The sequence below is a fragment of the Thunnus maccoyii genome, chromosome 14 (assembly GCF_910596095.1).
Source record: "Thunnus maccoyii chromosome 14, fThuMac1.1, whole genome shotgun sequence".
Lineage (NCBI taxonomy): Eukaryota > Metazoa > Chordata > Actinopteri > Scombriformes > Scombridae > Thunnus > Thunnus maccoyii.
Genome location: NC_056546.1, coordinates 26,999,912 through 27,027,050, shown reverse-complemented (window position 1 = coordinate 27,027,050; position 27,139 = coordinate 26,999,912). Strand labels below are relative to the sequence as shown.

Sequence of the window (27,139 nt, the reverse complement as noted above, 5' to 3'; positions counted from 1 at the left end):
ATGACATCCCTCTCTCTCTCACACACACACACACACACACAGAAAGTCATGAAGTACATAGAGTACAGGGCCAAAGGCTAGGTTGAGGTTGGGGGCGGAGGACTGAGTTCACTGGGTTCAAGCAACAGTACGAGACACAGAGACCTCATTAGAGAAAGCATGTTTTAGGAAAACGCCCAGCACAGGTCACGCTGACACCCATAACACACACATTAACACATACTTAAAGGGGGTGACCTTTGTGCTCTGAACTACATGTATGTACATGCTGACTTGTGGAAATAACAAAAACTATTCAATAGTCAACTCTCCGTTTGAAGTGAGTTACAAGCAATGAATATTTTCATAGACACGTGTAAAAGATAGAACATAATATTTATAATATGGGGGAGACGGCATTTGCAGGTAGAAAATATCAAGGGGTTGGGGTGGGGGGCACACACATACTCACACACAAACACTTGAGATAACTTGACACACACAGTGGAGATAAGCGACAAGTGCCATTATACTTTCATTTTTTTTATTAATTGTTTTTCGATAAAGGGACAAAATGGGTGTGTGAACAGGATTATGCAGACATCTGCCAGAAAACACAGACAGTGGTTTTCCCAATACAACTGAACAGGGACCCCAAACAAGTACAACAGAAATTAAAGAGCTAGGTTTGTCCAATGACCATTGGCCACATTACAAAAGAAAAAAAAATCAAAATTATATTATAACCAAAAATATAAAATAAAATAAAAAGAAACCAAAAATAAGGATCCATTCCATGTCTCTGTTTTGAACAGATCATATAGGTAATAATAAATAGTAACTCCCATAGTAAAAGATAAAGTTCAAGTTCAAGTTACAACAAACAGCTCTCAGAACAGGAATAGAAAAGGCTGATAACAAAATATTCCGCATTGCCATTTACAAAAAAGTCTCAACTCAAGCAGGCTTCTCCACGTCCCCCGGGTCATTTTTAAATATGCTTTGCATATGAAAGTATACCCAATCTAAATATAAAGCACCATTTAGTATTTGGCAATGAAAAAAAAACTGCAAAACATTTAATTTCTTTTTAAATGTATTTATTTTGACGCTTTTTTCGTAATCCATGTACTGCATATGAAGTTTTTTTTCTTTTTTTTTCCTCTCTTCTTGATGTTGGAATGTAGTCAGGTGGGAGGGGTGAGAGAGACAGAAGCACACAACAGAACAGGCCGACGTCAGCTTGCATTACTGCATACAAGAATGGCAGCAGGAGGGGGGGAGGGAGGTCCGAACCAAAAACCAAAGAAGATATGTACAACCACCTCTGTGGACAGGAAACAGAGCGGCGGCCATCTGATGGCCCGCGACGCCTCCCAATGCCACATACTTTAGCTGCTTTTTTATGGGGTTTTTCCTTTTATTTCTTTAAACATACAAATAATTCGCACTATATTATCCTGCCAAATTAAAAAAATATACCGTGGCAGCTTGGGATTTTTTTTCCACTACCAAAAAAAGGTATGGTAAATACCTTTAGAGAGAACAAGCAACAGTTAAAAATACGAGCCTCAATATAAATACTATAGTGCCTACTCTAAGTGAACATTGAATTCAAATACAATTCTAGAAATACAGAAAAAGTAGACCATAAATGTGTTTAAGCATAGGAATCGACATGAGTGTGCATTTTCCTATATTTTAAGTTCTTTATTATATATTCATATATAATCTTAATCCTTTCCCCAATGCAAATTGTATTTCAACCTGAAGAGCTGTGAAGAGCCAAGGCAAAATAAAAGACAAAACCATCACAGATTTTTTTTTTGTTTGCTTTTTTCTTCTTTTTTTATCATTTCATATATACTGTGATCGGAGTCTTGAACACCACCAAGACGCTGAGGAAAAGAGAAACGACAACAAAACTTAACAGTTTCCCTTAAAAGATAGTGAAGTGTTATTTGCAAAAACGTTTATTTTCATATCTATAATTAAAGGAAGATTAATACAAAAACAGATTCTCGCAGTGTGAGCAACAAGATTTGAGTGTCTGTCGTCCTGCTGGCAAGGTCTATAGATTGCCCAGGTGTAGATGACGACAATGATACAATACAGCTCCTTAAAAACCATGTGGATGTTTGGCGCTGCTGTGGCCAATGGGACCAGCATCCATATTGTGACCATGTAGGAGCGCTGGTTATTTATGTAAATCACATCAAACCTTTTAATTTACAGACCTTGCCAACAGGGTGAATTTTCAGCCCAGGCTAAGCACTGGGGTTTCTAGGGGTAACAAATTGACAAATGGTCAAAGGTAAAATGGCAAGGGTACAGAGGTCAAGGGTCATGAGGCTGGAGTTGCTGGCAACAGATTATGTGTCTCATCTTTTACTGCTTTTTAACAATGGGACCCTCGTCATCTGACAGCATTTCAATGGTTTCCCCTTCAGCGTAAACTTGTAAACTGGGAAAATTGAAACAGTGCACTTCATGTCCTATAAATGACAATCTAGCTTTTAGACTCAACCCAGGTACCAACATTGCATCAGTGTGGGACAATGCAAGAGAGATGTCGGTACTTACTCTCAGGCAGAGTGACAAGTGCTATACTATGAAAAGCTTGAATGAAACTCAAGAAGGAAAAAAAAACCTCTCCTTTTGGGTTAAAAAGCAACAGCAAACAAAAAATGTGCCCTGCATTAGCCTATGCTGATACTGATTAAAATGATCGTATTTCACTCTTTTCAAGAGCCCTGGAGTACAGATATATATTTTTGCAATTCTTTCTTTTTGCTGCAATTCATAGTTAATGGCCCAGTTTTGATACTAGAATATGTAAAGTGAAAGAGATTGCCTCTGATCCCCATAACATGTACGTAACTTCCAGTTCTGTGTAGCTTCCAGCTTGTAGTTATTTCAATGCTCTCAAATAAAGTTAGCCTCATTTGGAGCTCATATATTACTTTATGCATTGTTCCACACACTGACATATTGAAGCAGCGTTGTAGGTTTGTGCTAACGCAGATACATGACACTTCTCAGCCATGTGCCGTATCCCTCAAGTTCAGGATTGTACATTACAGATTACCTTTATCTCAAAAGTACCTCCTTACCGGAAACAAAACTACAAATAATTCAGATATACACAATACTGCTTGTACCATGCTTGCCATGAAATCCACATATTAAAGATAGCCTATTGAACATGTAATAGGTAGTTAAATGGTCTTTCTGATCTTTCACATGAGTTGTCACAGTCCATTTGAGCAGTCAGGTGCTTGATGCAAGGACCTTTCCTGGGTGGCTTAAACCTTCTAGCTTTATCTAGTGTGACCCCAAACTTATACCAGATAAGATTATGGCCAATGCAGTGTTGAGATATCAAAGGCACTCTTTCTTATTCTACCAAATGATAGTACAAATTGAATTCCTAGCACACCCTTGTCTTTTTGAAAGAAATTTGAAGGCCGTCATTACTTTCAGTTTAGTCATCAAGCCAATGCATGATTTTCTTTTTTTTTTTTTTTTAACCCTGTGTGAACATGGCGTCTTTTAGAAAGATCAGGATAAGTGCATTTCCAGGGTTGTCAGAAGAGGGTCAAGTCAAAGACTGTTCATTTTCCATGTTACAACACAAAACTGTACATGATATGTGTCACAGAATGTATGCAGCATGGATGTATCTTTCTTGTCTTTTCTCTTTTTGAAGAATAAAAAGAAAAAACAGAACAAGAGAAAAACAGCAACACATTACTCAACAACTAACCAACCAGGGACAAGTTCTTTTCTTTTTTTTGATTAGCAAAAACATACTATGCATGCTGACTAATTCTTAAAAATGGAAAAGGAAAACTCAAAAAAGAAAATAGTACACAACATGTAAATTATTGCACAAGAGAAAGGCTCGAAGTTTTGCGTCAATGCAAGAGTATTGCCCCGATACAGATCATGCATTCAATGGGTAATGGAAACGGGGTGTGCTGGTGCAGAGCACATGGTCTTAAGCTTCCACCAGATTGGCGAAAGTGGAGTGTTGGGGTTGGGGCAAATCTACAAGGGGCTGGGAATAAACAGGGGACTAATGGCGGACATAGCTGCGGGGAAAAGGTCCCATAGTTCGGCCTTCTACTCTGACTTTATTTCGGTACTCAAAGGACGGTCACTGTGCCATTTTTTCATGTGTTTCTCCAAGGTGCTGTAGACACTGAAGGGCATCTGACAAATTTCACACTTGTACACGTCTTTGCCCACCTGACCGTGGGTCTTCATGTGGCGAGTAAGTTTGGAGCTCTGAGCACAAGCATAATTGCACAGCTCACACTTGTATGGTCTCTCCCCTGTGTGGCTGCGCCGGTGCACTGTCAGGTTACTGCAGTTCTTGAACACCTTGCCACAATACTCACAAGTATCACTCCTGCGGCCATCCTTGGAGTTGGGCCGCCCAGGGCCCCCAAGGTGTGGTGTGCTGCCGCCACTTCCTGTTCCACTGCGGCCCGACATCCCCCCGTCCAGTTCCCCCGGTGGGGTCGAGAAACGCAGACTGCCGTTCTCTGAAGAATGCTCAGACGAAGAGGCGAAGGGCGATTGTCTGGAATCCCCAAAGTTCAGAAAAGGGTCCTTGAGTTGTCGGGAGGCGGCATAGCCAGCCAGCCACTGGGAGTAGACGTTCTCCGTATTAGGGATTGTGGGAGTGGGCACGTCAAATTCCTTTTCCAGCTTGATGCGTTTGGAGAAAGGACTAAGTGGACTGGGGCTACCCAGAAGTAGTTTCTTAGAGAGGCCGACAGAGGCAGATTCATTAGGGGATGCTCCCCGCCCATTGACTGTCGAGACAGAGCCCTCCTCTCCACGATCTGTTTCCAGCACCGAGTCCCCATCACACATCTCGCGATTGTGGTGATGGTCTCGGTTGAGGTGATGGTGCAAGTGGTTCTCCTGGGCCATTGCATTCCGTTTGTGCGCGTTGAGGGCTTCACTGAAGTGCTGCATGCTAGCGGCCAGACCCATCCCCTGCATCACCTCAGGCAGTGAACGGGGGATGGGCCCTTCATCAGCCACTCCTCCCAATCGACTTCCGATACCTCCGTTGTTTTCATGCTGACGTGCTGCTTCAAGGTTCAAGCCAAAGTGGTAGCTGCTGTTGTTTCTTCTGGCTGCCCTCTCTCCGTTCTGCTCTTCCTCCTCCTCTCCCTCTTCTTCCTCCTCCTCCTCCTCTTCTTCCTCCTCCTCTTCCTCTTCCTCTTCCTCCTCTTCCTCCTCCTCCTCTTCCCCATTCTCACGTAGCATGCGGTTGTTCACACTTTTCAGCTTGGCCACCACTGACTTCAGAGCATTGCTTGCGCTGCCCAAGGGCTCACTGGTGCCAGGCTCTGGAGAGGAGGCTGTTGAGAGTCCATCTTCTGACTTGCCTGTGTTTGGCGAGGAGGATTTGTGCATGTGTGTCTTCATGTGGCGCTTCAGTTTACTAGCCTGTGTACAGGCATGATCACATAGGTGACATTTGTACGGCTTCTCTCCTGTGTGGCTGCGCCGGTGCACTATTAGATTACTCTGAAACTTGAAAGCCTTGCCACAAAACTCACAACACTTTGATTTCAGGGGGGTGGTTGAGGAGGGTGTTGCCCCTGCAGAGGGGAGAGGGGTAGTAGGAGTGGTTTGAGAGCCCACAGGTGACTGCATGGAGCCTGGAAGAGGGGGTGGGGTAGCAAGGTATGGAGGCTTGCTGCCCCCTGCACCTCCTGTGCCTCCGCTTCCTCCTCCTGTCTGGAATGGCTGGAGCAAGCGCTGCATGGGGCTGGGCCGGCTGGGGGATAGCGGGGGAGTGGACCCTGAGGTGTTGCCCGCCAGCTCCCGTAGCCGCCGTGAGAAGTCCATTGTAGGAGGGGGGTCCAGGGGCAGAGGAGGATTGAGGCGCAGCACCCTGTCAAAGGCACTCGGGTGGTGGGCTGCCAGCGCCAGCTCCTCTGGGCTCAGGTGGTGGGGGTCCAGGTGGTTCCTTGGAGGGGGGCTGAATAGGGGTGGCGTGGGAGGGAAACGCTGATGATGTCCCCCACCAACAGCGCCAACAACGCCAAGTCCACCCCCTGCTCCGACGCTGTCCCTTCCACCTGAGCCCGAGCCAGGGATGCGGAGGAGGTTGAAGGGGCTTGCATCGGGAGGCAGATGGAGGCCGTGAAGGGGAGGCTGAGAAGGGCAGTCTGCACCTCCACCCAGGGAGGAAGGCCCACCCATGCGTGGGGTGAGAGGGCTGCCATGTTCACTTTCTAGGTAGATACGAAAGCCATGGGTGTTCTGGGCATGCTGCAGCAAGAACCAGGCACTGCCGTACGACTGCTTACATGTAGTGCAGGTATAGGTTGTTGGCTCCTCCTTACCTGTAAGACACAGAAGAATGAATTGAGTTAGATGGTATTATAACTGATATGTCCACTTAAACATCATCCAGATTATGTTATACATGACTGTATGAATCATCCAATAATAGAGTGTATTTAATTGTAAAGACTAGAGAAGATCTAAACATTACTATTTTCAATAAAAGAAAAAAGGATTTTCAAGTGTTTCAAATTCATTTGGAAACATTAATACAGTCATTGTACATAAACAGTACTGTGTACAGAATGAAATTCATGAAGGACAACTCTGTTCAACTTGGCTGAACCAATCTTTTATTTGAACCTAAGGCCTAACTGTTACAGCTTTTAAGAGTGGTCGGCACATGGTGTTGAGGGCTTTGCAAATACAACAGTAGCTCTTATTGAGGTCATGCCCCACATGAGTAGCATGTGAGAAGTAGTGTGTGTGTGTGTGTGTGTGTGTGTGTGTGTGTGTGTGTGTGTGTGTGTGTGTGTGTGTGTGTGTGTGCATTTGTTCTTCTCCCAGACTGCTCTGGGACATAATTTCTCCCTTTAGACTGACTGTGAGTCCTCCATTGTCAGCAAGAGAACAAAGAAACAGGGCTATCCCGGCGGACTACCACTTCCCACTGATCTGCCAAAACAGAGGTTTGCTGACAAACACACATACACACACAGGGGCACACAGGAGAGGCAACTGGGGGAAAAAATCCTTCAGACCTTTAAATTAGTGCTTCCTTATTTCTGTAGCAACGGTATAATTACTTTTAAAAATATATATCTGATGAACTCTGACAAAATCTCTAGATTTAACTCAATCGGTAAAATAGTCAGGAATGAACAATAGCAACAAAATAATCAAAAGAAGGATTAAAAAGAAGAATACTCATATTTAGTCATGTTTCTTAACATCACATCCATAGAAGTATACACACTGAATTCTAGATTCACATTTTCTTATGTCCTTTTCATTCTCCCACCGATGCTGATCAACCCACAGACAAATGCACAAACACAGACTCACACAGACGGTACAGAACACGCCGGCTGCCTGAAGAAAGTAAAACAGTAGGAAAGTAAAAACATTTAGGCTCCAACTGGTGAGGAAAAACAACCTCTTCAGTCCACCTCAAAGCTTCTTCTCTCAGTGAGTCACTTTGAGATGGCGACAAGAGGAACATTTAAAACAATAATTGCCTTTGAATGGCCTCGGCAATGATGGCCTGTGGTGGGACCCGCAATGCATGTGTAATCTCATTAGGGGACCAAACGGATGGCCATCAGCTCGTTTACAAGATTAGATGACAAACAAACCCCCATCGCTGCCATTCAGAGCCTTCTATTTAGCACAGTGCAATGTGGGTGCAAGCAGAGATACACATTCATACACTAACACATAAATGGATATCTACAATTACATGTAAACATACTAGAAAACAAACAGTATAGACATTCACGTCACATTTCAGGCATTTAGCTATATATACTATACTAGGGTCAAAGGTTAAGACCTACAAAAAGGTAAGAGCTGAGAAAAGTATGTGCAACCTGCTGAGAAAGAATTTTAACACAGCCTGAATGAAGAAGTTATTGCACATAAACCTTAAACTCTACAGCATAAAAACTACCAGGAGAGCTGAAATACTGACAAAAAGCCCTGACACCATAGAAATAAATTCATGTACCTTTGACTGACACCAAATGTGATAATGTTTCCTTTAACCAAAATGAATGAAGTTTGTAGCAAATGTGTAAAACCTTTAACTCTAACCTTTCAAATTCTGGTTAAGGCTGATATGTCCAAATGCACATTTTATGTGTGGGTAGAAATACAGTTATTTATGGAAAAACAACCATGACAATTATATCAGCATCCAAAAATGTCAAAAGTTACAAAACATAATAGATTGAAACATGCTGTGATATTGCAATATCGCAAAAGCAGAATAAATAAATAAATAGGTGTCATTCGAGGGGTCATAATATTGATGCTAATTATCTTAGATGATTTTTTTGGATAAAAAGCTATTTTGCTGTAATGTGTCATGAACAATAAATTGGAAAACATCCCATTAATATGTAAACAGGTATGGTGGGTTGTAAAAAAAAAAATACCCAAAGAATTGGGATGTATTACCTGCTAATTACTGGCAGAACGAATGACAAATTAACAGTGATACTAAAAGGATGTCACGGTTTACATGAAAGCTTTTATATATCACCACACAGCAATTTACTTCTAATAGCCAGAAAGAGAGTCAGGTTGTAGTGGAAAAAAAACTGCTTCAACACATGTCTGCAAAGGGGAAATATGTGGATGTGTTTGTGAATGTGTCTTTGTATAGTTGAAAGAGATGTAATTTCTCTAATGCTGAGGGATTTCTAAACATACATAAACAAATTAGTGTTAGAGTTAAGGTTCTATTTACAGGAATGATACTGAACATTGAAAAACCAGCACGTCTTCGTAAACGTGAATGTGTTTAAGTGTGTAGACAGTGGTCCTGTCTGTCTGTGCGGTTCAGTGTTTGGCGAAAGATGTCTCTGTCTCACTACCTCTCTTTCCGCACACACAAACACACACTTATCCCACATGACCAACAGTTTGGAAAGGCTGCTAAATTATGGATCATTAAAATCGGCACAAATTACCACTAATTGTGGCCACCTGCATCGGATCTAACCTGTGAATATCATTTGCATTATTAGGACTAGGGAGGCTCTGTTTTATTTATGCATCTTTTTTCATCTGGTTGATCCACTCGACTCCTGGACACTGACAGTGTTAACAACACCACTGCACTTTTTCCACTTTGGTTGAATCAGGAGATGTGACATGTCCAGAAAAATGTATAAATAACTCAAGTGATTCATCCATGAGAATGGATGTATTGAAAGTTGAATGGGGGCCACTGAGGGGGCCCAGATTTTTTGCCCCTAATACATCAATACTGCGGATTGATGAATCTGGAATCTTGGCTTATGTAGTGGTCTAGATTGGTCACAGCACAATGATAAGACAAAGTAAAAGACGGATTTGTTTGGGGGGTTTTTTCCAGATAAAGATGTAGGCACAATATTGAGCAAAACAAGAGCAAGGCAAAAATAGTGTATCTCTTAAGCTAATACGCTCCTTTTTGACTCGTAGCTCAGACTTGTCTGTGCGCTGATTGAAACTGTAAGGTTAATGGATTTTAGAGTAGGCGACCGCTCCACTCTGTCTCTCTGTAATATACTCCCATCAGCCACTTCATTAGGCAAACTCTCCACCACTCCGAGGTAGAAAAATGAAGTGAGAAAGCGGAATGGAGAAAGAGAGATGAAGACAGATAGAGTCAGAGAGGGGAAAGACAGAGATGAGATAGAAGTAATCCCTCTGGTTTAAGTTTAGATAGAGGTGACAAATACCTGCTACAACTTTTAAGCTTGGACACTTGGTATGGATGGAGGAAGAGGAAGGGGGAAGGAGGGAGGGAAGATGGAGGTAAATAATAGAATCCGGTTCTTTACTTGGGCTAACTGTCAGAGATCTACAGCCGCTACTGAGACTCCAGAGAACACACACTCGCGCAGTTTCAGAAATGTCCTAACACTCAGTACCAGCCATGCTACAGTGACAAGCACAGGCATTAAGCCCTATTAAGCCAAGGGCATTGCCTGGACACTTATGTGGTGCGAGATGGAAGAGGGAGGCAGTAAGGCAGCTTGGCTCATGTTTCACAGGTCCTGTGTGTGTGTGTGTGTGTGAGAGAGAGAGAGAGAGAGAGAGTTTGTGTGTGGCAACTTCCTTTGGCTCTATCCATCCCTCTCCAAAGGAAGTGTAACACTCTGATCCAAAGGCAGTCCAAGGAGCTGAAATAATGCCAGTGCACCAAACTGAAGAGACATACTGTGCATCTAGAAAAAGGGGATTCATTCACAAGAAGCATCAAAAATGCACATTTTTAAATGCATCAAATGGTGGAAAGACTTTTTCTTTATCTCTTGATGTTCTTATATCAACTGTGTTGTGATGCTTTTCTTCCTCTCTAATTTGCAATCATAGTGAAAATTCCATTGGAATTGTGGATTTAGTTAATTAGCACCTTTAACTTGTCAAGCTAACTAGTGGTTCAATAGTGAGAGACGCCAGAATAGAGGTTAAAGAGTAGAAATGTATTCCCTACACTGCAGTTGCAAAGTGCAAATACCTCAACACATTAAAATCCCCTTCCTAAAGTGTGCTATTACACAGGCTGTGTACACCTCAAAAGTCATGTTTATGCTTAAAAGGTTCAAGGATAAGATGTTCTTCTTCTTTTTTACATTGTTGGAAAGGGTTCTCCTATGATTCTCCTATTTTCTGCATTCAAGCAGCTACAAACATCCTAGAAGATCAGTGAGGGTTCCTTAACCATCAGCATCTACATCTGCATATACGTCTATATACACAATTGTGCTGACTGGCCATGCCATTGTGACTTCTACTGTACATGTGTGAAACATGTCAACGTTCGTAATAAAGTATTGACAAAGTTGCGCGTGTGTCTAAATTTCAGGGCTCTTAGTGGTTACACATGGGAAACTTAAGAGTGCACATTTCAGACAGCCAGCAACACATTTACATTTTTAAATTCTCTTTAATGAATCCACCACAGAACATCAGTCTGCATAGCTGTCTGTTCTTCAGCCAGTCATTCTGTCTTGTAAATTAGCTGGATTGCCACCATTAAATCCTTCTCAGACCAGCTGGGAAACAAAACTGGTTGCCAGTTCTTGGCCACCAGCTATGACAGACCTACCACTATCTTACTGGCCCTTTTATGAATTTAATCCATCTCTACATATTCAATTTCTTCTTCTTTCATCAGCCATCCCTTAAAATATTTTCCCTTCATGACTTTCCGCCCTCTGTTGCACTGTCCTCCTTTTCTATCCCCCTATTTCTCTCTTTTCTTTCCCATCCACATTGAGCTACAATAAGGGACTGTCTCCTTTACTGCCCTCCCTCCCCCTCTCCCCTCCCATCCTTTCCCCCTCTCTTTCCACCCATCGGTGGCTCTCCGGTGGTGTCCTTGGCTGGGTCCACCTCTGGGTGAGATGATAGTAATTGAGGTAATGGAACATCGCTGAAACAGGATTAGGTACGCATACTGGGAGTGAGGGACAATGTCCCTTAATACAATTTGGGATTTCTATCTGAGCCTCAGGCTTTCAGGATCTGCTGCTTATATTTACATCTGGGCATCACCGCTCACCCCTGATCACCCCCTGCTCTACCTTAAAGGGATACCTGGACGTTTCATGAGAATTTTAGTGTGGCATGTATAGAATGTCTGGAGGGATATGTTAATTGATTGCCACGTCATTTTTTCTTACTAAAACAGCATTACAGTTTTAGAAATGTCCATCTGCATTGCTGACGTCTGCTTGAGCAAGAAACTGAATTTTTGCACGCTTTGGTGCAGTTTCTCTGTGCATTAACCTGACCTCTGACCTCTAAAAGGACAAAGGGTAAGTGAGCTAGCAGTACTCATAAAATCCAGTGAGGAATGACAGTTTTAAGGTAAAGAACATATGCATGCTTTGTCAAAAAACAAAATGATTCCACTGAAATTGCCATAATATTGTATTTTTTGTGATAAATTCTATTCTTGTATCTTTCTTCCCTCTCTTTAACTCTCCGATTTTCATAATCCATATGTGTTTTCAGTGACACATATAACTGCTTACTGACCAACCCTCATATACTCATATCTCACTGCTCCCACTATACATTTGTACTGTCACTGATACACTGACCCACTTAAATCAAGGCTCTTTCATGTCTCTGAGAGCAAACCATACCAGAGTAAATGATTCTCAAATGGTTTCTGCAGGACACAACATCATCGACTCCAGCCTTCCTCCCTGCTCCCCACCGTCCTCCCTTCATCATCACCCACGAAAGTGCAACAGTTGCGGCTTCCTGGTTCGGGCAGTAAAACAGTCTGTTTTACTGCCCGAAAGCACTTAACCATATCATTGTTGTCATGTGAAAATCTTGTTGCCCTAATTATGTCTCTTTTCATGTTTTAATTTCAGAACTGCATGTTCTTGTTGACCCTTGGGCATATCTGCGAAACCATTTCAAAACCCTGCTGGTTAAACTCAAAAACGCATTGTGGTCAAGTTCAAAGCAAGTTTCTTACGAAATCCAGGAGAACAACAAAAATAAGAACATTCATGCATACTTGAGTGGCATCCTATTAAATTGTCACAAAATTCCCGTAACTGCTATATTGGTCTCATACACTGTCATACCAATGCAGTGGGCTCACTTCTGAAGAAACTCACACTGAGGTCCAAGAGAAGGGATCTGCACTATTCTCCTCTCCCCCAATTATTTTTCCCTCTACTGAAACTGGACTGCGAACAATTGGAATGCAAACAGTGGCAGCTGGTGTCCTGTCCGCTCACTGAGGGGAGCGACGCAGTCAAATAACAACATGACTGCAATTGCTCAAAAAGGCGGCGCTCTGCTTGGAAGGAAATAAGACTCTATTACTGACTACGAGTCGCCGGTTAGATCAAAGCAACTTCCCAAAACACTGCAGTTAGAAGAAAAGCATGCAAAGATTGGATGTGTAATCATAAAAGGGGGTTGACAGACGAAAGAAACTATCTTACAATATATGAATAAGGAGTAGGGATTAGTCCTGCTTGTCCTGCAGTCACAGTCCTGAACTGTTTATTGAGCTTCCTTCAAGAGGCAACCACTCTATGTGTTTGACAAATGAAGATCCTTCATATCTACATCCAGAACATTTTCAGTGGTGTGTATATCTGCTGGCTGGGGAGGCCTTTGACATTGTGCAGTCGTTCACTCTCGGTGGTGTTATTGCATGACATTATCAAGGAACCATAGAGGCCTCAGTATTCTTAAAATGAAGCTTGTTGGAACTTCTAGTAGCAGCAATTTTTGCAACTTTCCGAAAGACAATCCTATAGCCTTGCCTATTTTCCACATCCCATTTTGAACCTCTCGCTCTTTTTTTTAAAAAAATTAAAATTCTTCTACCTTTTGTGGTACAAAACAGCATAATTTGAACCACAACAGCATAAATGCTTATGATTGTGCAATTCATTGCATCGAGAACTACAAAAACACACAAAAGACACAGAGGTTTTGAAGAGAAATTGGGGAGGCAGTAGAATGCAGTCAGATGAGTCTATAGTGGTATGTGGCAGCTATGAGAAGAGGTCAGACAACCTGGTCATACAAACTATACTGAATCCCTAAGGTGCAGACATGTGGAGACTAATATTTTATGGCCTCTCTGGGCTATTAGAGGACAACTAACTACCTAGAAAGAATCACTGAGAATCACAAACATCCCACTTCTGAGTTCTGAGTATCTCTGTATATATAATTATAACATTATCCAGGCACAAGTGTGATCCATTAACACTAATATTCTGGTTATTATTATTGGGGTTTTTGGAGTATTTTGTTTAACTTATTGTCTGGTTTCTGATTTCTTGGACACTGCTTCTTTTATCACTCTTTTTATCATTTACATCGATTGAAGCTAAGAGTCACTTTATCCTTCATCGATCATTATCATCATTAACTGCTGTATGACTTGAGTAAATAAGCTAGAATAGGGCGTTAAATGAGTATCTATTGGATCCAGCTAACACATATTTCAATATGGATAAAGACTTACATTTTTAAAATCATTACATGCTTAAACACAATAGAAAAAACCTGATCATAACTGGGATACTAGCATGCATGTAAACATACTGATTGGAAACTGCAAGGCCCCAGTGTATCTGAGAATGTCTTGATGTGTTTAATACAGAACCAATGGAGTGACAGCTATTCTTTGCAACAAAGGTCTACAAAGTACAGACCAAAACTCTGGAAACTTAACAAAACCATCTTTTTATCTTCAAAAGAAAACAGTTCAATCAACGCCAAAGTTGTCAGATTCATAAATATTGAACATCAAGGTGAAAAATAAAAACTACTGTCACTGGTCAAAACCCGTATAAGCTGGACTTAAAATAGCGGTAAACAACTTTTTCACATAGACGCCTCCAGGCCTGACAGTAATAATGTGGTATTTTTATGGAAGAAAGAACTATGAATGCATTTGAATAACCAAAAACAGCAATGGATTATTGAGCCTGTCTGATTACATGCTGTGTGTGCATGGATGTGCACGAGAATGTGTGTATCTGTGTGGTCCCGCTGAACAGCCATACACTCTCGGCTGATGAGCAAAAATATCAATACCGTCTGTCCCTGAGTGTGTGAGTATGTGTGTGTGGGGATATATCAATACCTTCTGTCTCTGTGTTTGGAACTCCTGCTGTGCTACAGACTGTGCTATCTGCAATTCTCTCGCTAGTACACACACACACACACACACACACACGAGTAGTATGTGTGTGTGTGTCCATCCGTCCACCCATTATAGCCGCCATGTGACAAAGTTTCCTCTTCTTTTTATTTGTCGCACACACACAAACACACACACTCTATCACACACACAAACACACACACACAGTAAAGTCTCGTAAAGGCTGTTCTAATGACACAGCCAGGGCCCTTAAACTGTGTTTATAAATGTAATTAAACGGACCGGCCTTTGTAGAAGCATCCAAGCGCACTGTAGCTGTGATCCAGTGTGTGTGCATGTGTGTGCGAGTGAGTGTGTGTGTGTCCATTTGGAAGGCCGGTACTCATGATGGCAGGGACAGCCTCCACTTAACCCTAAACCACCATGGTGAAATTACAGAGCATCCAAATTACAGCACTTATGTGAGCAGAGAGAGAGAGAGAGAGGGGTTTGAAAGAGGGAACTTGGTCCTAACACACACACACACACACACACACACACACACACACACACACACGATATTCAATGACTCAGCTTGTGGACTTCCACTTCAATGTAGAAACTTACTTTCAACTCCTAATCTGTTGCAGATTGGTGACCTTCATCAGAGTTTATGTGGTCATTTCAGGTTGGTTTTGAAGTTATTGTCGCTGCACGCAGACATTTGATTGATTGCTTACATGCTGAATAACATTGTATGTCTCAGTTCTCCTGGTGTTGACCGGTGTATCATTTTTAGACATAAATACATAGATTTCATGAAGATACAGTAAATAATGTATCCTGATATGTGAAGACTGACATTGGTCCACTCATCTGTGTCAATGAGGCCACTGTGTGACGCAGCAGGAATACCACAATTACATACTTGCATGCACACACTCCTGGTAGATTACTTCACATGAATGGGCTAATTCTTCTATTTACTTTGTGATTATCGCGTCACTTCCCACAGTTGTAAAATGCTTCCTCTTATTATTATAAATTACTGTGTATCTGATATGCCTTCAAACTCAAGGATTTATCACTAAAACCAGCCTTCCTGAGTCGTATTTCATCATCTCACCAGTACCTGAAGCAACCACGTTTTTTTTTAACGCAGTACTGTTTTCAATCTGAATGCCTGGTTAATTTAGGATCTGGTTCAGTCAGTGTTAAATGTGTCCAGTATGTGAACTGTATCTTCAAGATGAGATGAATATATGGAATAATGAATCAGTAGCTTTTAGCATTGGTGCTTGGATCACCTGCGATTGAGCATGAAATCCACAGAGACAGTCATGATGCTTTGGGAACTTTTCTGTAGACAGGTGACGCTTGAGCATTTGAACCAGTAACAGAGAAAATAATCAGACTGAAAGCAATACCATTATATCACAGCTTATAATAATAATGTGATGGCTTAAGATAGTGAAAATGAGTGAAAATCTTTGTGCTGAACTGAACGAAATCAGCAAAGTGATTTGTAATTTCCACCACTGTAGTGTGTTTAACTGATTTCAATGAGACATTCTGAGTGATCTTTTATTTCAGAACTTTGAGAGGTGGGGAGTTTTAGTGTCCAGCAGTCTAAATGCTGAATGAAATAATAGAGGACAATTGAAGATTTGTAATTATGAGGATGTTTCTGGCTCAAAATAATTAAATTTAAATTCGCTACTGGCAGTCTCAACACAAAAATCACTCTAAATATATGTGAAAGTGAGTGAAGTAGAGTAAACAAATTAGAAAAGGTCAATTAAATTATTACAAAAGATATATGTGCTTTATTTTCCCTGGAAGCACACACACACACACACACACACACACACACACATACACGCTTATGTCTTAAATCCCTGGTGAGACAAGAGCACACGCTGAGAGGAAGCAGATTTTCTTTAGTGCCACAAGCAAGAGGTTGGTGGTCACTGAAGACACACACACACACACACACACACACACACACACACACACACACATACACAGTCTGGTATTGAGTGATCTGCAGGGACCTGCAACAGCTGCCAAGCAGGACAATTCAGTCATCAGTGCGTGTGTGTGTGCGTGTGTGGGTGTGTGTGTGTGTGTGTGTGTCTTGCAGTGACCACAATGGGAGATCACTCTGAGCCGAGCAAACACCTCAGCTGGCCGGAGGCCCACACACACACACACACATACACACACACGCACACACACATACAGCGCTTTGCTTCTTCTCCTCATCTAATCCCTCCTCCGCCCAGTTGGTTTCATCCCTCCATCTGTCCATCAACATTGCATACAGGTGGCTGTTCTCTCTCTCTCTGTCTCTCTCTATCTCCTTTTTCTCCTTTCTGTTGCTCAATGCCTCTTTTTTCTTTTCCACATTCCATCTTTTTCCCTCTCGTCATCTCTTTCACTGCCTCTTTTCTTCCCAATGATTCAGGGACAAAACAAAAGAACGAAAAAAGAGAGGAGAGAGGGAATCATGGAAGTCAAGGAGGCAGGATAAGGAAAGAAGAGCACAATGAGAATGTGAATCCCTAAAACACAAACAGCCACACACACCCTAACCACCCCCACACACACACACACACTCACACATTTACGGCAACATGTGGACAAGCTGCGACTCGACCGAAGAAAACGCAAAACCTTTTGCACATCTATTCTTTCAGTCCATCACACCCGCCCTTCCACTTTCCCTCCTTGTTTTCCTCCCTCTATTCTTCCACCCATCCATCCTTTTAATCCGTCCATCCTCCCCTCCCAGGTGGGAAGCACTCAGCGCCGTCTCTTTAATTGTATTCATCCGACAAAGCCAATCGATAGAGGACATATTTAATACAAATTTATGACTATTAGCCATCAGCGATAAAAAGCCTTTTTTTTTTCCAAGATAGCTCTGGTTTGTGGTGAAAGAGAGAAAGAGAGGAGGAGGTGGAGGAGGAGGAGGAAAGAGAGGAAATACATGCCATCCTGCTTTTAACACAAACAGCCTCCCACAGTCTCACTGTCTGACCTTGGAGAGATACGGTTTAAGCTGCAACAAAAACACGAGAATTCAAGATTTTTTCTTTTTTTTTTTTCTTTTCTTTTCTTTTCTTTTCAGACAAGGCTTCAACTTCAAGTGGGTCTCGGGTGTATTTGGGAGGTTTTTTCAAGCATTTGATTTTAGTGCACGGCTCACAAGAGGATTTCATGATGGACTCATACAATATACACTCATACAGTATTTTATATTTGAGCGTTATAAGCTGCTTCTCCGTTGGCGTTAATGACAAAAACTGATGCTGATTGTGCCATTAAGACATCAACATGATATACTTTACATACTGTACATACTCATGTTAATAATATGTATATTAAAAGGCAAATTTGACACCATTTGATGCTATTTCTAGTTTTTTTTTCCATAAATCATTTTCCTGCCAAAAGGCATGTGAGGTGAAATCCTGCATATACGAGAAACTCAGAATTAAATATCAAAGTTTCCTGATTTGGTCACTGCTCTGTTACACACAGAGACAAACAGCAAGGGAGTGTTGCGATGAGATAAAGCACGAAGACAAACTCCCCTCCAGCGCTCCTTCACAACCTTGTCTACTTAACAAACACTGTAGGCTTGATTCATTAGAGCTGCAGTCACTACACCCTGAGAGCCCTATCGATCCCCCAGACGTTTTCTACAGGCCGGGGAAAAACTGACAGCCGAGAGAAAGAGAGATGAAGAAGGGGAAAAAAAGCAAGAGAGACAGGCTGAATATATGGCTCTGTTAATACGTAGCGAGCAGCAGTTTACCTGCCTCTTTAAATTCATTCTGGTGTGCAAGGCGACTGTGACGGCTCCCGGAGAGAAAAGCCCCCCGCTCGTCGCCAAAGGAAATCTTTCGCCCTCCAAGAGAAACAAGGTGTGCATGGGCTGGAACCAAAGTCAGATGATGGAGAGAGATTTTTGGTTTGTGTGAAACCGCCAGTCAAATGTATTAGACAGACAGTGAAAGTTAGCTCTACGGTGGGTTGACTGGTCATCATCCTTACACAATTAAACTCATTTCTTATTTGTACAGCTGATTTTACCACCTTTACAGAGGGATATATTGTGATATTGAGAAGTGTCAGGATCGATCAGGAGAAAAGAGAAACACCTTCTCCTGCATGAATTCAATTTTTTGGAGGAAAAATATATCACTTTATTTTTGTAACTATTTCTTTTTTTTTTTTGATGAATGTATCAATTTAAAAATCTGATCACCCACATTTTTTTGCTGCCTCAGGGCAACAATGTGTGATATGGGTATAAAAACCTGATTCCTGTGGAACAATCATTAGTTGTACAACAAATAAGTTGTAACATACACACAGTCCCTTGTTTTATTATGTAATTTATTTTTTTCAAATTCATTTTATCAACCTCAGTCTTCATTATTTTTGTGTGAAATCTCAGGAAGCTGCTGGTTGTGACACAGACATGAGCAGCACAATATTTTCTGCACTCTGCTGGCTCTGCATCAGAAATCACAAATCACAAGAAAAGCTCTATTCTTCCATTCCTTACAAAAATCCTGTTCACGCTATAATAAATGGTAAATATGGATCTTTCCTGGTTTAGAAGACCCTGCACAATAAGGTTCTTTTAGACCATAAAACGTCTGTTTCCACTGCAGTAGGTGAGTGTTAGTAGCCAACTAAAACACTGACCAGGATCTTCATTTCATACATCATTTTACATCTCCATTTCAGAGCATGATATTGTCCTAACAACCGGCCAAACTGCACAACACTGAGTCAACTACTGGAAAATCACACATTAGGAATCTAAATCTTTAAATCATCAATTATGCTTCCCTAGAGTTTGTGCTTGTATTTATTCTATCAAGTTATCTTGATTTAAAGCTGGTAAATAGTCAGATTTATCTTACTTTTAAGAGTTTCCACCCCAACATTATACTCACTTCAGCTCCTCATGTGATTCATCTGAAACTTTTCATCAGGTGTGCAAAAATGAAAATATAAAAAGATTCAGACACTGCAAGGGTCCAACACAATATTCAGCAGGGGGCTAAACGCACCAAGACTGCTATATTTAAAAAAAAGATCACCCAAAATATTATATTAAAAATACCCCAAAATTAAAGAATCCTGACATGGAAAGTGTCACAACCGTGTTACACACCTGCATGAGCATATGGTATAGATAACGCTTCTGAATGTTAAAAGACTTTTGAAAGCCACTTGTGTTTGTGTGTGAAGCGGTATTCATTCCTGCATACACAAACACACACACACACACACACTGACATATGCCTGGGGCTTGGCCACCAGCAGAGGACAAAAAGGCCAGTAAATAATTGAGAAGTGTGAAAAGCAACGAGGGGAGGAAAAAAAGAGAGAGAGAGAGAGAGAGAGGGGGGGGGGGGTGGTGGGCAAGACAATACATGCAGGTTTGTTTTATATATTTCTGTTGATCTCTTCAGTATTCACATGCAGACGAACAGTATGTAAAAGAGTTTTTGTGAGAATCTACACGCATGTGACAAATTGTCTGAGCATTTCTCTTACTGTGTGTGTGTGTGTTGATGTGTGCATGTGAGTCCAAAGATGCTCCATTAGTGATTTGGAAAGTGGTGTGGGGGCCTGGCATTCCCATCAGACCCAGTATGGCCTAAGTGCTGCACCACACACACTCCCAAACGCCAACCAACCCCACCCTCATGGGCACAGCCTGGGTGCCCCCCACCTCATCCCACCCTTTAATCCTACCTAGGACGACCTAGTAGCGCCTCTCAGCCGGGTTCAAAACACCACACACACACACACACACACACACACATGGTCCACTAATGACCAAACCCAAACAGCTCCCAAACAACTCTGAAAAGCTATTAGGAGAGGGCATTTTGATGGGGAAGTGATTTTTTTATATGCCATTAAAAGCCATGGATAAAATGGGCATTCCCGTAAATACAGCCACAGGTCGGAAGGGGATAGCCAAACAAGGATAATTGACAAACCAGACTTCCCCCTTGAGATAAAGGTAGAGGAGTGTCCACATGCTGAGTATGTAGAGTAAGTAAAAAGAGTAAGTAACAAAAAATTTCTTTAGTTTCCAGTTTAATGTCTTTGCCTCATTTTGTGACTTTTTAAGTTGGTTGATTTACACGTCATGTCCTCTTTTGGACATTATGTGGATATGCGGTGACTGTTTAATTCATTTATTTGTTTGCATTTGCTTTTGATCTGTATGAGTTTCTGAAAACTTTTGGCTCGAGCCTTTGACATTCTATAGCTCACTACACATGGCATTACAACAGCATGCAGGGTCTTGCTCTTAAAATGTTTTCCCTTCATTTGAGTCCTAAATCTGACTGAATGTTGGTGTTAACCATAAGACATTTATCAGGTTATAAATCTTTTCTACTACTTCTTCAACTAACTGTTGAAGCTGCTCATGCTTCAGAGCTTCATGGACAAAACGTAACACCGAACACTACAGGAGATTCTTTCTCCTGGTGATATATTGTACCTCAAACTCATTTATTTGTTTTTACTGTGTGATTCCCTCCTTAATACAGTTCATGCTTTTTCTACATTTATAATCTATGCCTTGTAACATTTGTAAGATAGTTATACTCATGCACCTGAAACAGTGTAAATCTAGCAGCAGCACATGTAATATTAAAATGAAGCGCCTCCCTGGGAGAGTTGAACCTCGTCCACATGAGGCTCTTATCTATACACACCTGCACTGGTTTCTTTTCAGCATTTTTTTAGACATACTTTTATGAAACCTTTTGTCCGTTTCACAAGTTTTGGGACATGCTTTTCAAGTTTTATGGACTGCTTTTCAGGCAAACCTTAAACATCTGCACGTTTATGTTCTCTGGATTGTGTTGCTCTCTGTCATGTCTTGTTTTGTCCTCTGCTATTATAATAAGTTTTGGCATATGACCGACATTTAGATTTTAAGCCACAGTTACTAATTTTTAGTCAAACTGAAACTTTGAACACTCTCCTGAATACTTTACGTTCTGCATTGTGAACCTTGAGATTTGAATTCAGGCAGAGAGACCATAGAGGCTCCTGACAGGGAGAAAATAGCTCTGGTTCCAGGGTAAACAGGGTCCATTCTTTATAAGTGGAGAGCACCGGGAATCACGTCAGGTCAGGTTCAGACACGATTTAGAGCCGAATACGCACTGACGCAACTTTTTCCTAGAAGGAGACGCTCGGCTTGGCGTACCTGTTTATTACCCGCTCTCCTCCTCTTTCCTTATCTCCTCCCTTTCTTTTCCTCTTTTTTTTTTCCAATTCAGTCTTTTTTTGTCTCTCTGTCTGTCTCCTTCAGGACAGAAGAGGGTTAGAGAAAGACAAAACATAAACATCACTCATCATCCAGCACACACACACACACACACACACACACACACACACACACACACACCCTCCTGGCTCAGCCTTATTCAGCATTAACAGCGAGTCATTCAGCACCTCAGCAGCATTTCTATGGCCTCGTGATAAAACTGAGTGAAAGAACACAAGTAAGAAAGAGGAAACCTTCAGACACCCTCGGGGCCTGACACAAACCCTCCTCACATTTAGGGTAGGATATCTTCCTCCTCCTCATTAGCTCTTAATAATCCACAAGGTCATCATATTCATAACAGCTGTTAGGCAATCTTTAGAAAAAAAAACTTCCTGATGAGAAGGTCACTCAGCCTATTAGAAAAACCTGTCAGTGTTTGCTAGCTAGTTTAAATCCTGCTCAACCTGGGAGTGGCCACAGTGGGGGAAATGGATTAACAGGTACATGTTACTACACGACATGTCATGATTAAATACAACATGCAAATATATTAACCACTTTTCCTGTTTTGGAATTATCTGTATCATCGCATTTGTTCTTCTCTTTTGAATGCCAAAATAATTCCATCATTTCTGTGAAAGGAAAACAAGAGGAGGAGCTGTGGGCTGAAACAGCTGGGATGCAGGTTGTTATTCAGAGCGAGAACAAACTGACAACTGATAACTCTTTTGTTTTGATGCTGGCCAATGTCATAAATAGGGTTGCTTGTTCACACTACAAGAATACATATGACAATGTAAAGTATATTTGATAACGATCAAGATGTGGCAGACAAGACGGCGTTTCAGTCACTAATGTAGTAGGAGGCCAACGTCTGTGTCCCAACACTATGTAAGAGTTCATTGTATTGCTTTTTTTTCCATAGCCACAGTGTTAACCACACCATGCTGCCATGAACAACACATATATAACAGACATAAATACATTTTTGAAGTGTTGGTATTGGACGTCAAAAATCATTTTCATTGAATGTCATCATCCAATATCTATATTCTTATCCAGGCAATATGGGGGGTTGGTCCACTTTTTGATTAAGTGATAAAAGCAGACAAACATCACACAACATCACACAAACACATACTGTAACATCAAATGTCTGAGTGTCTGGCTAGAAAAAAAAACTCACTTACCCCTAATATGGCCTGCAGATAATTATGGCTTTACTTGCCAAGGTTTTGGAAAATCAGCCTTTGAGATTAGTGCTGCCATCCCAACACAATGGTGGTCACAGCATTGAAAATATACATTTAGAAAACCTCACAACAACATATCTTTCCAAAAGCAGCATCCCAGTTACCCTAATAATCTACAGACCTCACAGAGAACATCACTGGAACTAATTTCTACCAAAGAGTTCTGGAAACATTTGGCACTGTGTTCTGTGGTTTAGGGACAGTGTATCTGGAAAGACACAAAGTTGTTGAATTCTTTGAATAGCATTCTTCAGTATTTTGAGCAGGCCTAATGAAATTCCATTCACCTCCATTGTATTGTTGGGGATAACCCAAAACATGGACACCCAAGATCAAAACTACCCGCATGTTCAGATACCACTAGATACTGTAAAAAATATATTGTTTCATAATTTGGGTGAACTGACCCGTTAACATTCTGTACTTCTCGTCCACTTATTCATCCCTGGGGGGCATATAGTAGCGTGTCAGGTACATAAATTAATATTTTCTAACCACAAACTACACTTTCCCCTACACAGCATCCACCCCCGGACCCTGTAAAACCCCGCACCACTTCAGTTTAAAACTGTTATACAATCGCTATATTTCTTCTTTTCCCAGACCTGCTACCTGTAAACTATACTCCCCCATCTCTCTCTCTTTCTCTCTCTCTCTCTCTCTTTGTCTGTCTATGTCCCCCGCCCTCTCTTTTACTCCCATTCCCTGCAGCTGAGCCCTGTAAATCAAGTTGAAACATAGCTCTGCATATGTGTGTGTGTGTGCGTGTGTGTGTGTGTGTATATATATATATATTTATATATATATATATATATATATATATATATTTATATATATATATATATATATATATATATATATATATATATATATATATATATATATATATATATACTGTGTGTTGCCTACTAACTGCTGCCAAAAAATGTGTCCCAACTCCCCCCCCCCCCCCCTCCCTCCCTATACGTCTGTCTATAGGAGGAGGAAGAGCCAGAGGGGGTGAAGGCGTGCGTGTATGTGTGAGTGTGTGTGGGATTAAGTTTGGTGCTATCTGTCAGGGTCATACGGGTTGAAGGAACATATCCTAGACGCTTATCTCAAGTGGTGCAGGGAGAAAACGTAACCACACTGTGGTGACTCCTGTCTGCAGGTTCTTTTGTGAAAGAAAGAAAGAAAGAAAGAAAGAAAGAAAGAAAGAAAGAAAGAAAGAAAGAAAGAAAGAAAGAAAGAAAGAAATAATCCAGCAAATTACATACCGGAACAAACAGGCACTGTATATCATCAATCATATTAAAAGGATGCACATAAAGTTGTCCTGCTTACTGACTTCCAACACTGTCCTCAGTGGCCTAGTACACACAGATATGTGGGAGCAATGTAACACCAGTTTTATCTCAAACATGCTGCTTTTACAATTTCAAAAAATGCATTCAAACTCACATCTGAGACTGTGAAACATCATAAATTTTTCTTTTGCTGTACAGGGAAGAATTGTTTGACTTTCTCTGGTAAAAGACAAAATGTGTAACTATGGTTGTAAAGGACATTATAGAATGGGACCAGGATCAAAAGATAGTACAAAAAGCAACATAGTGTACATATAACTTACAAACTCAAATCAAGTGGAGCTAGTGTTAAGTTACTCTTTAGAGAGAGAGAGCTCCTGTGGTGTAAACAGTATCCCAACAATTTCTGACAGCTGACAAATGTGTATCATCATATCTACCGAGCCTAACCTGCAGTGTGAGTTTGTAAAAAAAAAAAAAAATACATATGCCATTTGTTTGAAAAACATAACTTGAGAAGCTTCAGAATCATGAGACAAGGCAACACATAATTCAGATTACTGCACTGGGAACTTGATACAGGAAAACTATTCTACATGAAGATGATTCATAACATGGTAAACAACTACATTTATCAGAGTCATGGAAGCATTATGAAACATTTGGACACAAATACATAAAGACTTTCCCTCCTATGTAGCACATGAAATAGCTTTACTTTTCATGCAAACTTACTGTGCCCATAAGTATTCACTTTCCAGAGAGAGTTTTGTTATTAGTGTTGCATTTATAGTAATGTCACTGGTCATTTTTTTGAGATCTCATGCAGTCAACAGTGTGAGGGAAGTGAGCCAGTTAGTGTTTCTATTACTGTAATTCAATACAAATGTTTCTTATGAGAAAGCAAAAGACTGATGTGATGTCAGCTTGTGATTATAGCTCTGCGCTTTACTGTTAAAGCATGTTAGAAAAGCAACAACAGACCACTTGTGTTACCAACGTCATGGTAGTTTTTTTTTGCAGAGACAGTGTGTGATAGAGGGAGTGTGTGTGTGTGTGTGTGTGTGTGTGAGGGGAAAGAGTGTCAAAAGCGTGCCATATTTAGGCCAGACTGGCACACAGCTAAGATAGGCTAACTGTTGCTTTCCACACATTGCACCAACTCTTTTTACCATCTGCCCTCTCTCTTTGTCTCTGTGTGTGTCTGTGTATCGCTCTCTTTTGCTGTCATTCCTTCCTAAACTGTCCACTCTCTGCCCGGCTGATGCGGGCTCCGCTACCGCCTCCCACCGCCTCCTTTCTTCCTCTTCTCTCCATTAAAAGTGCCTCAAGGTCTCAACTAGGCAGCGGCACATCTCGCACGTCTCACCAAAAAACCCCTGACGGCCATCACAGCTCTGCAAATGCAGTTTCTGGCCTTAAAATGGCTCCTGTTTAAATCCGTAAGAGTGTAATATCATAAGTGAAAGGCTGCGACTATAAGTGGCAATACCACTGTGACTCACACACATAGAACCGATTACACACACACACACACAAACTCATTCATACAGAAAATCATACTTACAGACAGACCTGTTTGCCTGAACAGGAATTCACGTTTCTCACTACCTGTTTTTGTCAGGCTGGAAGCCAGATGTGTGTGTGTGAGAGAGAATGGAAAAGAAGTATGAAAGAGGAACTGACCGCTCTTTCTGTGTGATAATACTCAGCGGGGCAGGTGTTGCCAGTCAACCTTATCATTGGCCTTAGCATGAGAAGTTCAAGTGTATTAGTGAAAATTAGAAATTCAGATTGTCCCTCCAAAATTTCAGCTTTCAACTGAAGTCAGAAAGTTTCCAAATTTCCTCGAATTCAGTTTGACAAGTTGACATAAAGAAATGCAACAGTGGGATATAAACTTGGACAGGTGGCATATTGCTGAGTGTTGAGAAGCTGCTGGTATATATACACTGCTAAATATAGTACACACACTGTAAACTTATTCTGTTAACACACCGCTGTGTGTACAATAAATTCAACTCTTAGCTCGGTGTCATCTCTAGTGCCTCAGACACAAACAGTACTGGACTCTCTTCACTGGAACTAGAGCCCAACATGTTAGCAGATATTTCTTTTTTAACAGAAGAACATTTTTGATAAGGATCCCATAAATTTGGTTGTCAAAAGAAATTACTGAACAGGTTCATAGTTAGAAAATATAAATAATTCAAAAATATATCACCAAAGGCATATACAACAGTAATAGTAAACTTCACCAGGATTTAAATTAGTATCAATAACAACAATAAACAACAACACAAATACACTAAATATAAGATTTGGCAAAAATTTTAACTCAAGGTCCACTTAATAGCTTTTTCCTGAGCTTTTAACCACATCGGTCTTTAACAGTGTATGACAGTTGAGACAACTGAGCAGTCCATGTGCTGATGAAGACCATGCGGTGCGACTGAAAGTTTAGGAAAAAGCTACTAAGTGGAACTAGAGTTAGTTTTTTTTTTTTTTTGTGAATGTAGTATTTCCAAGATCAGAAATGACCTTCAAAGCTAAATAAATAAATATATATACTTAAGTTGAGAAGAAAAATAACTCAAAAATATTAAATTATTTTTTAACATAGCCTTTC

At 41.0% G+C, this 27,139-nt stretch overlaps 1 protein-coding gene across 2 annotated transcripts in view; it reads right to left on the bottom strand.

Moving 5' to 3' along the window:
- Positions 1-537: 537 nt before the first annotated feature.
- The window catches only part of bcl11aa (BAF chromatin remodeling complex subunit BCL11A a), a 53,014-nt gene continuing 26,412 nt past the window's right edge, over positions 538-27,139 (bottom strand). For both annotated transcript variants that reach the window (XM_042434443.1, XM_042434444.1), the window contains exon 3: positions 538-6,353. In XM_042434443.1, the coding sequence (XP_042290377.1) occupies positions 4,105-6,353 (2,249 nt within the window). In that variant the 3' untranslated portion in view covers positions 538-4,104. The remainder of the gene's footprint in view (positions 6,354-27,139) is intronic.